Genomic DNA, 16,069 nt, shown 5'->3' with positions numbered 1-16,069 from the left:
ACGGGGTTTCACCATGTTGACCAGGATGGTCTCGATCTCTTGACCTCGTGATCCACCCGCCTCGGCCTCCCAAAGTGCTGGGATTACAGGCTTGAGCCACCGCGCCCGGCCTGGGGTAGCCTTTTAAAGTTAAAATGGCCCTGGAGACCCGGGTAGTGCCTCTAGCACCCCCAGTGGCATGACTGCTAGGACCCTCCTACTCAGCCTGAGCAAAAGCCTCCCACAGTCTACCCAGACCTATCGTGTCTAAATGATGTGGGTTTTGTTGCAGCAAAAATTGGATGCAGAGTTTCAGAAGAGACTGGAAAAGAATAAAATCGCTGCAGAGGAGCAGACTGCAAAGCGCCGGAAGAAGCGGTAAGAGGCCTGGCCTAACTGTGGTGACACTTAAGGGCCGGGGGTGGGAACAGGGCTGGGTGAGCTGAGTCCTTGCAGTCAATAGTAGTTCCCCTGCGTGACCGGTAGGGGTCATGAGTGTAGAGCAGTGCCTTCTACAACCTGAACAGAGCAAGTGCCTTAGCACCTTCCAGCTGGTTACAGATTGTCCAGAGCTTGCAAGTCAGGACTTTAGTGATCGCATTGATTTCTGTGTCTCCTTCATGTCTGGTTTTTTTTTTTTTTTTTTTTTTTTTTTTTTGAAACAAAGTCTCACTGTGTCCCCCAGGCTGCATGCAGTACCACAATCTCAGCTCACTGCAACCTCCGCCTCCTGGATTCAAGCGATTCTTCTGCCTCAGCCTCCTGAGTAGCTGAGATTACAGGTGCCCGCCACCATGCCCGGCTAATTTTTGTATTTTTGATATAGACAGGATTTCACTATGTTTCCCAGGCTGGTCTCAAAACCCCCAACCTCAGGTGATCCACCTGTCTCGGCCTCTCACAGTGCTGGGATTACAGGCATGAGCCACCACACCTGGCCTAAAAAATGTATTTTTTTAAAAGGATCCCCTTTATTTCTGAGGTTACTTTGCCTCAGGGCTCCCTGGGATTTGCTCTTGAATCCTAATAGAAGCAACTGAGAAGGATGGACTGGCAGAGTCGTGCAGAAGTATTTGATTGGTGCAAAAGTAACTCACTTTTGGACCATGAATTTTAAATGATTATGACTAGGCTCAAACACATATTTATTAATCAAAATAGGAACTATTACAATCAACATATTTTTGCCAGCGAGACATCAGTTGGTTTATTCTTGTAATGTAAAAATCCATGCTTCGGGATTTGATGAACTCTCAGAAAGCGTTTTCTGAGTCCTTCTGGCTGTGGAAGGGCTTTCCCTGCAAAAAGTGGTCGAGGTGCTTGAAGAAGTGGTAGTCGGTTGGCAAGAAGTCAGGTGGGCCGGGTGCGGTGGCTCACGCCTATAATCCCAGCACTTTGGGAGGCCGAGGCGGGTGGATCACGAGGTCAAGAGATCGAGACCATCCTGGCCAACATGGTGAAAGCCCGTCTCTACTAAAAAATACAAAAAATTAGCTGGGCAATGTGGTGCACGCCTGTAATCTTAGCTACTCAGGAGGCTGAGGCAGGAGAATTGCCTGAACCCGGGAGGCGGAGGTTGCAGTGAGCCGAGATAGTGCCATTGCACTCCAGCCTGGGTAACAAGAGCGAAACTCCATCTCAGGAAAAAAAAAAAAAAAAAAAAGAAGAAGTCAGCCCGGTTTGTTCAACCTTTGAAGCATGGGTTGTGCACCGTGCAGTCGGCTATTGGCGTGGAGAAGAATTGGGCCCCTTCTGTTGCCAGCTGCAGGCATTGGAGTGTTCAGTGCGGCTCGTCAATCTGCTGAGCATACTTCCCCAGTGTTCCCCTGGGATGCAGAAAGCCGTAGTGGATCAGGCCAGCAGCCCACCACATAGTGACCATGACCTTCTTCTGGTGCAAGTTTGGCTTTGGGAAGTGCCTTAGAGCTGCTACTTGGTCCAGCCACCAAGCTGGTTGTCACCAGTTGTCACGTAAAATCCATTTTTCATCGCACAGCACAATTTGATTGAGAAATGGTTTGTTGTTGTTGAATAGAGTAAGAGAAGATGACACTTCAAAATGATGATATTTTTGATTTTTGCTCAGCTCATGAGGCAGAGGCACCCGGTTTCGAGCTTTTTCATCTTTTCAATTTGCTTCAAATGCTGAACAAACATAGAATGGTCAACGTTGAGTTCTTTGGCCGCTTCTTATGTGGCTGTAAAAGGATCAGCTTCGATGATTGCCCTGGATTGGTCATTGTCAACTTTCAGTGGCCGGCCCCTATGCTCCTCATCTTCAAGGCTCTCATCTCCTTGGCAAAACTTCCTGACCCACCACTGCACTGTACATTAGTTAGCAGTTCCTGGGCCAAATGCATTGTCGATGTTGTGAGTTGTTGCCACTGCTTTATGGCCCATTTTGAATTTGAATAAGAAAATCACTTGAATTTGCTTTTTGTCTAACATCATTTCCATAGTCTAAAGTAATCATAAAATAAACAGCAAGTAATAAGACATTAGCAAAGAAAAAACCATAAAGCCAGAAGTGCCCATTAAAATGACATATAATATAACCACCTTTATTTAATAGTGTATTCCAATATAAAACAGCACATTCCATCAATGCAAAAACTGCAGTTACCTTTGCACTCACCTAATGTTTCTCTTATTTTGTCATTGTAATGTTTGTGCTACTGCACAGGTTTTAAAGATACCATAGGAGGTGTTTATTTTCTAAGAAATACCATAAGGTAGTGAAGGCATCAATGTGTATGGTTTTATATTTTTAGCCAGAAGTTAAAAGAGAAGAAATTACTGGCAAAGAAGATGAAACTTGAACAGAAGAAACAAAAAGAAGGTGAGTGGTGCCCACTTTTCCTGGCTGTAGCTTCTTTTCTTGGTGTCGGTCACGGTGGCTGAACTGTCAGGAAACACAGGGATGGAGGGTTTGGGTTGGCTGGCCACTGAAGAAACAGCAGCTCGTTCATGTTAGCTAGGACCCATTTAATTGCAAGTATCAGAAAACCAAACTGGCTTAAGCAAAAAGATACTGGCTTAGGGTAGTTGGAGGACAGACCTCCCTTTGGGCATGGCTGGTCAGAGAGATCAGGGGCGTTGTTGGTTATTGCCGTCTCCCCCTCTGTCCTGGTGTCCTGTCCTCAGGCAGCTCACACCCCCTTGTGGTTTTGAGGTGCCTGCAGCAGATCTGGGGCCACATCCTGCCTCGATCTTGTCCCAGGAGGGAAGATTGAAAGGACGTCTCAGCTTTCCCACCAAAAGTCTTTTTGTGTCTCTGGCTCTGACTGAGTCATTTGCCAGGTCAGGTAAGGTTGCTTTTGGCTACAAGCAACAAAACGCAGCCAACAAAGTGCCTAAACCAAGAGGAGTTGGGTTTTTTATAGGATGAGAAATCTGGTGGTAGGTGGCAGCCTGAAGTGACTGTGCCAGTGTGGGCTGGCACCCCCGCCCATCCCTTGGCCTTTACCCCAAGGCTGCAAGGTGGCTGCCATGGCTTCTGGCACAGTACCTGCGTTCAAAGCAGGAAGAAGGGGAGTGAGGTGGTACTTGCGTGATCTGCCCTTTTTAAATCGGAGAGCAAAAGTTTCTCCAGAAGTGCCCAGAAGACGTCACCTTAAATACTAGGTCACTTTGCCATCCCTAGCTGCTATCAGGCTGGAGGAATAGAAAACTGTTATAACCGACTCGAGCCTATCGTGATCCGGCACTGCGAGCTGAGAGCATTGCCACCCTAGCCAGATTTGAGGTCTCGTTAATAAGGAAGAATCGGGTGCGGGCTTGGCTATTCGGTCAGCATCCCACCATGCTGCCAATCCTGCTACCTCTGAACCCATCACAACACTAGGGTTGCCATCCCCCATCCCTGGGAACCCATGGCTGAGGATAAAGGATGGGGTCCCCAGCTGGAAAGGGCCAAAGATGCTAAGAGACCAGAAAATGACACTGTCCCCCACATGACTGAATCTGTGGCTATTCCCTGCTTGACCAGGCCTGCTTCCTGAGTACACGATTGTGGTTTTTGGTCTTAGGGTGAAGTCAGATTTTCATTGACGTATTAAAATATGATTGATCCAGGGATGGTGGCCCATACTTGTAATCCCAGCTACTTGGGAGGCTGAGGCAAAAGAATCGTTTGAACCTAGGAGGCTGAGGTTGCAGTGAGCCACCACGATCGTGCCACTGCACTCCAGCCTACAAAACAAGAGTAAAACACCATCTCAAACAAATAGGCCAGGCATGGTGGCTCATGCCTGTAATCCTAGCACTTTGGGAGGCCAAGGCGGGTGGATCACATGAGGTCTGGAGTTCGAGACCAGCCTGGCCAACATGGTGAAACCCCATCTCCACTACAAATACAAAAACTAGCTGGGTATGGTGGCAGGTGCTTGTAATGTCAGCTACTCAGGAAGCTGAGGCGGCAGAATCACTTGAACCTGGGAGGAGGAGGTTGCAATGAACCGAGATTGCACCATTGTATTCCAGCCTGGGTGACAGGAGTGAAACCTTGTCTCAAAAATAAATAAATAAAACAAAAATAAAGGCCGGGCGCAGTGGCTCACGCCTTAATCCCAGCACTTTGGGAGGCCAAGGCGGGTGGATCAACAGAGGTTGGGGGTTCAAGACCAGCCTGACCAACATGGAGAAACCCTGTCTCTACTAAAAATACAAAATTAGCCAGGTGAGGTGGTGCACGCCTGTGATCCCTGCTGCTCAGGAGGCTGAGGCAGGAGAATCACTTGAGCCTGGTAGGCAGAGGTTGCGGTGAGCCAAGGTTATGCCATTGCACTCCAGCCTGGGCATCAAGATCAAACTCTGTCTGAAATGTGTGTGTGTGTGTATATGATATGATTGGCCACTTCTAGGAACCATTTCCTTATGAGCTGTACTGTGTGACACATTGGATGTGGTTTTAGGTTGTTTCTCGCCCTTTCCTAGAAGAAATTATTTTAAGCGACTAAAATGTGACTGATAGGACTCCATTCCTCAAAGAAAGTACTCCATCATTTTCCCTTCCGCTGCAACAGTAGATCATGGAAGTACTTGGCCCAAGTAGGAGGATTGGGCATAAAAGCTACTCTCACAATCTGTTGAGGGGGTAATGTAACTTGGACGTGTTATATTTGGAAATAGAGGTCAGGCGCAGCTACTCACACCTGTAATCCCAACACTTGGTAGGCCAAGGCAGGAGGATCACTTGAGGCCAGGAGTTCAAGACCAGCCTGGGCAGCATAGCAAGACCCCATCTCTACATACAATAAGAAATCAGCCAGGCATGGTGGTGCACACCTGTGGTCCCAGCTTTTTGGGAGGCTGGAACAGGAGGATTGCCTGAACCCAGGAGTTCAAGACTAGTCTGGGTAACATAGTGAGACCCTGTCTCTACAAAAAAATTTAAGAATTAACTAGGTGTGGTACATGCCTGTTGTCCTAGCTACTCTGGAGGCTGAGCCAGGAGAGTCATCCGAGCCCAGGAGGTCAAGGCTGCACTGAGCCAAAATTGTGCCACTGTACTCCAGACTGGGCAACAGAGCAAGATTCTGTCTCAAAAAAAAAAAAAAAAAAAAAAGGCCTCCTTTGCTGAGTAATTTGACCCTCTCTTCTCAGGATTTGTTGGTTTTGCTGCTTATCATTGTCATTGTTGCTATTTGTGTGTTTAGTGACTTCCCTGATGAATTCTGTAAAACCTGTATTCTTTGTTGTGTTTGGACTCTGAAGTCTGCTCGGTCAGCTTAGTTCGTCAGTGGAAGATGAGAGATTTCTCTGAATGTCTTGAACCTCCATGTCTTTGCCAGGGAGCTCTATGTGTGTGCTGGAATGTGCCTCCAACCCCCTGACAGGCAGTCTGCCATTTGTTGTAGCCTTCACTTCCTGCTTGCACAGAGCCTCCAGGGCAGCAGAGGTGAGGTCAGGGCCTGGCTGTCTTTCTTGGACATGTGCACTGCCCTGGAGTCCCAGCTTTTTCTTTTAAGCTTTTTAGTCAATTTCTTGTTTGCGTCAGTTGTTACTGCTGTCTTGGGTGGTGGGATGTTAAACAGTTGTTACTGATGGTTTTTGACACACACCTGGGGAAAAGAGCTGTTGACCCTGAGTGAGCTCAACTCAATGCAGAATCAGATCAACAAAAGACAAGCTTTGCAGGTAGACGTTTCCAGGAAGCCTCTAGACAGGTCAACCAGGGCCAGTGCTCTAGGGATGGAACTTCCAACAGCTCCCAGCCCAATCATCCTACTCCCGTTTTTTACAGCCACGGTGGCGGGGGTGGGAGGGCTCTTGTCTTTCAAGGCTCCCTCAGATCTGGGGACAGGGAGACAGGAAATTAAAGCCCGCAGAGTTCACGCTTTTAGTGAGGTTCAGGCATTTGACTAGTCTGAGGTGCATTTCCAGAGTTCTGAAAAAGTTGATTTTTAGGATTTTTGCCAGTGTTCTGTTACCTTTATGGAGGGGCAGATTTTTGGAGGTCCTTACTCTGCCATTCATCCCTTTTTCAAATAGCACTACATTTGAAGTGTGTTTCTTGTATGTCAAATGTTTGGGTCATGCTGTGTTTTTTTTGTTGTTGTTGTTTTGTTTTTTTTTTGAGACAGTCTCACTCTTGCCCAGGCTGGAGTGCAGTGTTGCAATCTTGGCTCACTGCAACCTCCCTGGTTCAAGTAGTTCTTCTGCTTCAGCCTCCTGAGTAGCTGGGATTACAGGTGCACGCCAATATGCCTGGCTAATTTTTTTTTTTTTTTTTTTTTTTTTTTGTATTTTTAGTAGAAATGGAGTTTCACCATGTTGGTCAGGGTGGTCTAGAACTCCTGACCTCATGATCCACCCGCCTCAGCCTCCCAAAGTACTGGGATTACAGGCGTGACTCACTGCGCCCAGACTGGGTCATGTTTTCTAATTCATTCTGACAGTCTCTGTCTTTTTCTTGATATGTTTGGATTCAAGGCTACCATTTTATTGTCTTTTTGTTGTTTTCATTTTTGTATTCTTGAGACAGGGTCTCGCTCTGTCACCCAGTCTGGAGTGCAGCAGTGCAGTCGTGGCTCACGGGAGCCTCAAACTCCCGGTGGGCTGAAGTCATCCTTCTACCTCAGCTTCTTACGTAGCCGGGACTACAGGTGTGTACCACCATGCCTGGCTAAGTTTTTATTTTTTGTAGAGATGGGGTCTCACTATGTTGCCTAGGCTGGTCTTGAATTCTTGGGCTCAAGTGATCCTCCCACCTCAGCCTCCCAACTGGTTGGAGCCGCAGGCCTGTGCCACCATACTCAGGTAATTTTTGTATTTTTTTTTTTAATAAAAACTGGGTTTTTCCATGTTTTGAACTCTTAAGCTCAAGTGATCCTCCCGCCTTGGCTGCCCAGAGTGCTGGGATTTCAGGTGTGAGCCACCACGAGAGGCTGGCATGGTTTTCTTTCGACTGCTTGCTTTTTTTTTTTTTTTTTTTTTTTTTTTTTTTTTTTTTTTTTTTTTTTTTTTTTTTTTTTTTTTTTTTGAGACAGAGTCTTGCTCTGTCACCCAGGCTGAAGTGCAGCGGTGCAATCTTGGCTCACTACAGCCTCTGCCTCCTGGGTTCAAGCAGTTCTCCTGCCTCAGCCTCCCTAGTAGCTGGGATTACAGGCACCCACCACCACGCCCGGCTAATTTTTAGTAGAAATGGAGTTTTGCCAGATTGGCCATACTGGTCTCAAACTCCTGACCTCAGGTAATCCGGCTGCTCCCAAAGTGTTGGAATTACAGGTGTGAACCACCATGCCTGACCTTAGTTCTATTTTTAATTTGTGTGTGATCACCATACTCTTCCATAGGGACTGAACTATTTTTTGCTCCCACCAGTGCCAAAGGGCTACAATTTCTCCACATACTTGCCAACGCTTCTTATTTTCTGTTTTTGTTTGTTTTGTTTTGTTTTAGTAACCATCCTAATGGGTGTGAAGTGGTACCTCACCATGGTTTTGATTTGCATTTCCCTAATGAGTTGTGATGTTGGGCATCTTTTTGTGTCCTTATTGGCCATTTTTGTAGTAGTTATTGTTGTTCTGTTTTGTTTTGTTTTTTGAGATGGAGTCTCGCTCTGTTGCCCAGGCTGGAGTTCAGTGGCACTATCTTGGCTCACTGCAACCTCCACCTCCTGGGTTCAGGCGATTCTTCCAAGTAGCTGGGACTACAGGCACCTGCCACCACATTCAGCTAATTTTTTTATTTTTAGTAGAGTTGGGGGTTTACCATGTCGGCCAGGCTGGTCTCGAACTCCTGACCTCAGGTGATCTGCCTTCCTTGGCTCCACAAAGTGCTGGGATTACAGGCATGAGCCACTGCGCCCCGCCTGGCCATTTGTATATCTTCTTTCAAGAAAGGCCTATTCAAGTCCTTTGGCCATTTTTAAATCAGGTTATTTGTTTTTATTTTGTTGAATTTTAAGGGTTCCCTGTATTTTTTGGGTATTAATTTTTATCAGGCTGGGCACAATGGCTCACACCTATAATCCCAGTACTTTGGGAGGCCGAGGCAGACAGAGCGCCTGAGTCCAGGAGTTCAAGACCAGCCTGGGAAACATGGCAAAACTGTTTCTACCAAAATGCAAAAAAAATCAGCCAGGTATGGTGCTGCAGGCCTGTAGTCCTACCTACTCAGGAAGCTGAGGTAGGAGGATTGTTTGAGCCTGGGAGGGAGGTTGCAGTGAGCTGAGATTGTGCCACTGCACTCCAGCCTGGGTGACAGAGTGGGAACCCATCTCAAAATAAATAAATAAATAAATAAAATTTTAAAGAGTGGTTTATATGCCATTTACCTCGCCTTCTCAGTTTCCTTCTTTATTTTTCATTTTGTGAGCCTAAGCACGCTTTTCCAGTAGTCCTGTGGAAAGAAATGGGAACTAATGTGGTAATACCAGCTTGCGCCACAAGGTGGCTTTGGTGTGCCATGGGTCCTGGATGAACTCGGAGGTGCAGATCACTAGAGCTTTTTTGGCTCTTCTCCTAAAAAGGAGAGGGCAGCTGGCTGGGCGTTCTGTTCTGCTATTGGAGAGGAGGTCTCGTCACTTGTTTTCTGTGCTGGTCCAGTAGCTCAGGGAAGACTCCCGGCAGTGTGGGACTTGTGTCTGAATGACAGCATGGGATGACATTAAGCCAGTTTGGATTATTCTGAAGCCTTCAACTCACCAGATAATTTATTCCCACACCACTGTTACTTATCCTAACATAGGCCTGCTCAGCAAAGAAGTCCAGGGTGCCCTTAGGGGATTTGTTACTAGGCACATCTGGGGCAGAGCTTCTCCATGGACACACTGCTGATGCTTCAGGCTGGAAATGCTGTGTTGTGAAGGGTTGTGTGTTGGTCACTGCAGGATGTCTCACGGCGTCCTAGCATCTACCCACCAGAGGCCAGGAGCCCCCACCTTCCCCCAGTCATTCGCAGTTCGGGATGCCTCCCGACATTGCCATGTGTGCACTAGGCGGGACGAGGACAGAATTGTCCCTGACTGAGAGCTCCTGACCTAGGGGCAGGTATCTCGTGTCCAGAAGGCACTCTACTTGTGTTTGGATCAAACTGTTTATTTCAGAGCCAAAATCCTTAAACATAGGTTGGAAAACTATCCACATCTTTGTGTCTTTGGAGAAAAGAGATACTCTATGATCGTTTTAGAAATTTTAAAAATATGCAGAAAAGAACAACATCAAAAATAAAAGTTGGCTGGGCATGGTGGCTCTCGCCTGTAATTCCAGCACTTGGGGAAGCTGAGGCTGGAGGATCGTTTGAGGCTGGGAGTGTGAGACCAGTGTGGGCAACATAGCAAGGCCTTGTCTCTGTTTTGTAAATAAATAAATTATAAAGTTATCTGTAACCCTTACTAAAAATGACTTTAACAATTTAATATCATTTCTTATTTCGGTTTTTTAATATATGTCTTATTTCTATAAATGCCATATTTATAGATATCCTGATTTTATCATGTACCATGGTATCACAAGTATTTTCCCAAGTCTATACTTACAAGGATTTTTTTCTCATCCATTCATTCATCTGTTAAAAACAAAGTGTGTGCTTCAGTTGCAGTCAGTGGCATTTTACTCACTATGCCTGTAACCTGTGAAGAAAGTCTCAGATTCCTGGATCTTAAAATATTAAACAAACAGTAGTATAAAAGTAATGAAAGGAGGTCCAGGTGCAGTGACTCACACCTGTAATTCCAGCACTGTGGGAGGCTGATCTGGGCAGATCACTTGAGGTCAGGAGTTCGAGACCAGCCTGGCCAACATGGTGAAACCCCGTCTCCACTAAAAATACAAAAATTAGCCAGGCGTTGTGGCGGGCACCTGTAATCCCAGCTACTCAGGAGGCTGAGGCTGGAGAATCCCTCGAACCTGGGAAGTGGAGGTTGCAGTGAGCCAAGATCACCGCACTGCAGTCCAGCCTGGGTGACAGAACGAGACTCCATCTTTGAAAAAACAGCAACAGTAGGCCAGGCGAGGTGGCTCATGCCTGGAATCCCAGCACTTTGGGAGGCCGTGGCGGGTGGATCGCCCGAGGTCAGGAGTTCGAGACTAGCCTGACCAACATAGTGAAATCCCGTCTCTACTAAAAATACAAAAAATTAGCTGGGCATGGTGGCGGGCACCTGTAATGTCAACTACTCAGGAGGCTGAGGCAGGAGAATCACTTGAACCTGGGAGGTGGAGTTTTCAGTGAGCCAAGATCGCGCCATTGCACTCCAGCCTGGGCAATAAGAGCAAGACTCCGTCCTAAACAACAGCAACAACAATAAGGCATGATTAAGTTTTAATTGTTTGTGCTGTAAGGTTCTGTGGATTTTGTCAAATGCGTAGTACCATGTATCCACCACCACCGCCATATCATACAGAATAATTCCGCTGCCCTAAAAGAATTCCTTATGTTACCCCTGTTCATCCTCCTCCCCACCCCCAGCCCCTGGCCACCCTGATCTGTTTACTGCGTCTGTGGTTTTGCCTTCTCCACACTGTCATAGAGTTGGAATTGTGTCGTATACAGCCTCCTCAGATTGTCTTCTTTCGCTTACCTGAATGCCTTGAAAATTCATCTGTGTCTTTGTGTGGCTTAATGCCCCATTCCTTTTATTGCCAAATAGTATCCCACCGTATAGACCACCGTTCACCCGCTGAAGGGCATCCTGGTTGCATCCCAGTTTTGGTGATTATCGATAAAGCTGCGGCAGATATTTGTGTGCTACTGTTTTTTTTTTGTTTGTTTGTTTTTGAGACAGAGTTTCGCTCTTGTTACCCAGGCTGGAGTGCAATGGCACGATCTCGGCTCACCGCAACCTCCGCCTCCTGGGTTCAGGCAATTCTCCTGCCTCAGCCTCCTGAGTAGCTGGGATTACAGGCACGCACCACCATGCCCAGCTAATTTTTTGTAGTTTTAGTAGAGACGGGGTTTCACCGTGTTGACCAGGATGGTCTCGATCTCTTGACCTCGTGATCCACCCGCCTCGGCCTCCCAAAGTGCTGGGATTACAGGTGTGAGCCACCGCGCCCGGCCCTATGTTTTTGTTTTTTGGTGTTGTTTTGAGACGGAGTCTCTGTCGCCCAGGCTGGAGTGCAGTGGGGCAATCTCAGGTCACTGCAGTCTCCGCCTCCTGGGTTCCCAGGTTCAAGCAATTCTCCTGCCTCAGCCTTCGGAGTAGCTGACATTACAGGTGCTCAACACCGCGCCTGGCTAATTTTTGTATTTTTAGTGGAGACGGGGTTTCACCATGTTGGCCAGGCTGGTCTTGAACTCCTGACCTCAAGTGATCACCCACCTTGGCCTCACAAAGTATTGGGATTACAGGCGTGAGCCACTGCGCCCGGCTTTGTATGCACGTTTCATATCAACAGAGTACATCCGTAGGAGCATGGTTGCTGGGTTGTATAATAGGATTAATCTTGTTAGCTTTGTAAGAAACTGCCAAACTGTCTTGCAAAGTGGCTATTCCATGCTGTACTCCCACCAGCAGTGAAAGTTTTTCTTACCTCACGTCCTTGTAGCACTTAGTATTGTCCACTTTTTGAATTACAGCTATCCTAATATATGTGTTGTGCTTTTTTTTCTTTTTTTTTTTTGAGACAGAGTGTTGTTCATAGGCTGGAGTGCAATGGCACAATCTCTGCTCACTGCAACCACTGCCCTGAGTTCAAGCGATTCTCCTGCCTCAGCCTCTAGAGTAGCTGGGATTACAGATGCCTGCCACCACGCTTGGCTAATTTTTTCTATTTTTAGTAGAGATCAGGATTTCTCTATGTTGGTTAGGCTGATCTCAAACTCCTGACCTCAGGTGATCCTCCCAAAATGCTGGGATTACAGGCATGAGCCACTGTACCTGGCCTTGTGCTCTTTGTTTTAATTTATGACAGTATTTTTTAAATTCTTGTATCACCAACATTAAGCATAGTAGCTAACAAGAAATAGCCACTTTATGATTTCTTACTCTTTATGTATTTGTTATGTTGAAAGAATGAACTGGGTTAATTTTGTTGAATTGCTAAATGCCTTGAATGTGCACCCGATTTCTAGGCTTCTCCTCCCCGAGAGTGATACTTTTAGACCCTGACAGTGGGCCTTCCACACACACAAAATCCCTTGTGTTGACCATTAGTGAGGTACTGGTTGAGCATCCCAAGCCTGAAAATCCAAACGTGGAAATGCTGCAGAATTCAGAGCTTTTCGGGCAGTGAGATGAGGCTCCAAGTGGGAATTCTAAACCTGACCTCATGCAACAGGTCACGGCCGAAATGCAGATACACAACAGATTATCCAGTGTCTCCCAGGGATAGAAGACCCTCCCAGCCCCCTTCAGCTGCGGTACAACCTTTTCACATACACCCAGATTCCCCCCCCACCCCACAAGCACACCCACAGAGGATAAGAAAACGGCTCCTCTGCAGACCACACGCGCCAGTGGCAGGTTCCCCATAGTGCCCCACACGGGGCCCAGACCTACATGCGTTACTCAGTGCTTTTTTTTGCTTGTTTTCTGTTTTGTGGTATATTGTTAAAAACAGGCACGTTGAATGAAGAAACCTTCCCCCCTCCCCCAAACAGGCTTCGTGTGAGCAACATGGCTGTTTATTCACCTGGGTGCAGGTGGGCTAAGGCCGAAGGGCGGCGGGATAGGAGTTGGTTTTATAGATTCGGGAAATCTTTTGGGGAGGAAGCAGGGGTGTTACGGAGTATGCATTACAACCAGGTTAGTTACAGTTGCAGGTGGGTAAGGCATAAGAGTAGTTAAGATGGTAGGTGGGATGAGGAGTATTCACATTATCATAAGAACAGTTAAGAGGCAGGATGAGGTTGGAAATGGTGATCAGAGATGATGGCCAACGCAGGTGGGGGTGGGGGGTGGGGGGTTGGGGGTTGGGGGTTGGGGGTGATGCGCGGAGGCAGGCAGGACGTCAGACTTTCTGGGTCCAGGCTTGCACATGGAGGCCTGACATACAGTATTGAAAACTCAAAAAGGCTGCAGATTCCCCTGTGGGTAACAGTGATAGGAAAAAGAGGAAGCATTTATGTGTATCTATAGCCCAGAAAGCCAAGAATGACTGCCACACACGCCTGAAGAAGCAGAAGGATGAACGATCGAAATGCCAAAAGCAGTGAACAGAAGTTGATGAATTGAAAAATTAGGCCGGGGGTGGTGGCTCCTGCCTGTAATCCCAGCACTTTGGGAGGCCAAGGAGGGAGGATCACTTGAGCCCAGGAGTTTGAAACCAGCCTGGGAAACATGGTTGAGACCTCCTCTCTACAAAAAATACAAAAATTAGCCAGGTGTTGTGGCACACACCCATAGTCTCAGCTACTCTGGAGGCTACAGTGAGCTGTGACCACACCACTGCACTCCAGCCTGGGTAACAGAGCGAGACCCTGTCTCAGAAACAACAGCAACAAAAAAGAATAAAATACAGTGTCCAGGCCAGGTGGGGTGGCTCATGCCTGTAATCCCAGCACTTTGGGAGGCCAAGGCATGTTGAGAACCACCCAACTCTGTGCCTGGGTGCCCCGTGTCGTGGCAGTGACAAGGGAGTGAGAAAAGGAAATAAAGACACATGAGTGGGAGTTCACAGCATGGGTTCAAGCGAGGTGATCCGCTCTGGTTTCCACAGGCTTTTATTAGGTGTATACACTTGTTAAATGAGGGGTGGGGGAGCAGGGAGGGATGATCAGGGGAGGCCTTGAAACTAATGTGGTCAAGATAGCCAAGGGGGAGGTGTGGTCTGCAGTATTCAGTGGTGACTCTTACGCAAACCTACAACACTGAGTTCTACCACCGGTTGCTGCCAAGGTACATTTGCATGAGAAGCATAGCGGCTAAGGCTCCACGGAGTTTGACCACACCCAGTGCATCAGGGGGCTTTTATCTCCCAGCTTTGAGGACACAGCAATCAAGATTGCTCCATATTCTGAGAACCTAGGCAGAACCCATGGTGTTCCGGTGATCTCTGCCCTGCAAGGCTTTTCCTCCTTGCCAGCTCCCGTCTGCAAAGACCCTCCCCAATCTTGTGAGCAGAGGTCACCTCCCTTCTCAGAGATGTTACGAAGTCCTCTCTACCAGACCCTCATGCGACCTTCATGTTGAGTAGGCATTCGGGGGACCAAAGCGATATTTCCTGCTCTGCAGCCACCCCGTGGGTTTCCACGGTTTCACAGTGCTCTCAGATGGTCTTTACCTTAGGCCTCTTGTTGCTGCTTGATTTTTATTTTATTGCACCAATATTTGATATAGCTTAGTTCAAGGTACAAACTATAGTGCACAATAAGCAATGCAAGCTTATAACTATTTAACTAGAAATAACAGGTCTGCCCCTGGCTATTTTGACCCACAGAGGCGAGTGGATCACCAGAGGTCAGGAGTTCGAGACCAGCCTGGACAACATGGTGAAACCCCAGCTCTACTAAAAATTAGCCGGGCGTGGTGGTGGGTGCCTGTAATCCCAGCTACCCGGGAGGCTGAGGCAGGGGAATTACTTGAGCCCAGGAGGCAGAGATTGCAGTGAGCCAAGATTGCACCACTGTATTCCAGCCTGGTGACAGAGTGAGACTGTCTCAAAAAAAAAGAAAATGACAGTGTCCAGTAACCTTTGATCTGGACACAGCATTGTTGGCGGGGATTGAAAGCCCTTTGTTACCATTTAGCCGCTGATCCAGGCGTTCCTGGGATGCGACTGCTGCTTAATTACTCTGATCATACTATTTGCCACTCTATGAATGTCCTGTCGTATTTATGACTGTTAAGCACTCTGTGAATAAGTACACGAAAAGAATTGCTTATAAGTAGCAAATAAATTCAGAGTCAGAAATGATGGTGATGCCAAACCACAGATCAGCCACGTGGGGGAGAGAGAGACTCCTTTGCTTTCTTTTGGTTCGTCATACACAACTGTTGCATACACAAAAATATTGTAATTTGAGACGGAGTCTTGCTCTATCGCCCAGGCTGGAGTGCAGTGGCACAATCTCGGCTCGCTGCAACCTCTGCCTCCCGGGTTCAGGGGATTCTCCTGCCGAAGTTTCCCGATTAGCTGGACTTCAGGCACATGCCACCACACCTGACTAATTTTTGTATGTTTATAGAGACGGGGTTTTGCCATGTTGGCCAGGCTGATCTCAAACTGATCAGACCCTATTTTTTTTTTTTTTTTTTGGAGACAAAATCTTGCTCTGTCACCCAGGCTGGAGCGCAATGGTGCAACCTCAGCTCATTGCAACCTCTGCCTCCCAGGTTCAAGTGATTCTCCTCAAGTTATCTGCCTGCCTTGGCCTCCCAAAGTGCTAGGATTACAGGCGTGAGCCACTGTACCCAGCCACAAAATTATCATTATTTTGATTAATAGATGATTTATTTAGGCAGGAATACATATAGTCATCTTTCCAGACTTAATATGAGAGGTTAAATGTTCGATCCAGTTTTCCTTCCCGGCTAAGTGTTTCTTTCCTATCTCTGTCACTTTTGAAAACACAATTCCAGGCCGGGCGCGGTGGCTCACGCCTATAATCCCAGCACTTTGGGAGGCCGAGGTGGGTGGATCACGAGGTCAAGAGATCGAGACCATCCTGGTCAACATGGTGAAACCCCGTCTCTACTAAAACT

At 47.3% G+C, this 16,069-nt stretch overlaps 1 protein-coding gene across 1 annotated transcript in view; it reads left to right on the top strand.

The window, feature by feature from the left end:
• The window catches only part of PRKRIP1 (PRKR interacting protein 1), a 35,257-nt gene that overhangs the window by 15,371 nt on the left and 3,817 nt on the right, over positions 1 to 16,069 (top strand). Inside the window, exons 4-5 of the mRNA XM_017533511.2 lie at positions 272 to 357; positions 2,751 to 2,818. Of these exons, the coding sequence (XP_017389000.1) occupies positions 272 to 357; positions 2,751 to 2,818 (154 nt within the window). The remainder of the gene's footprint in view (positions 1 to 271; positions 358 to 2,750; positions 2,819 to 16,069) is intronic.

Source organism: Cebus imitator, unplaced genomic scaffold (assembly GCF_001604975.1).
Source record: "Cebus imitator isolate Cc_AM_T3 unplaced genomic scaffold, Cebus_imitator-1.0 Scaffold82, whole genome shotgun sequence".
NCBI lineage: Eukaryota > Metazoa > Chordata > Mammalia > Primates > Cebidae > Cebus > Cebus imitator.
The sequence above is the reverse complement of the archived record's forward strand: the minus strand, read 5'-3'. Positions and strand labels throughout refer to the sequence as shown.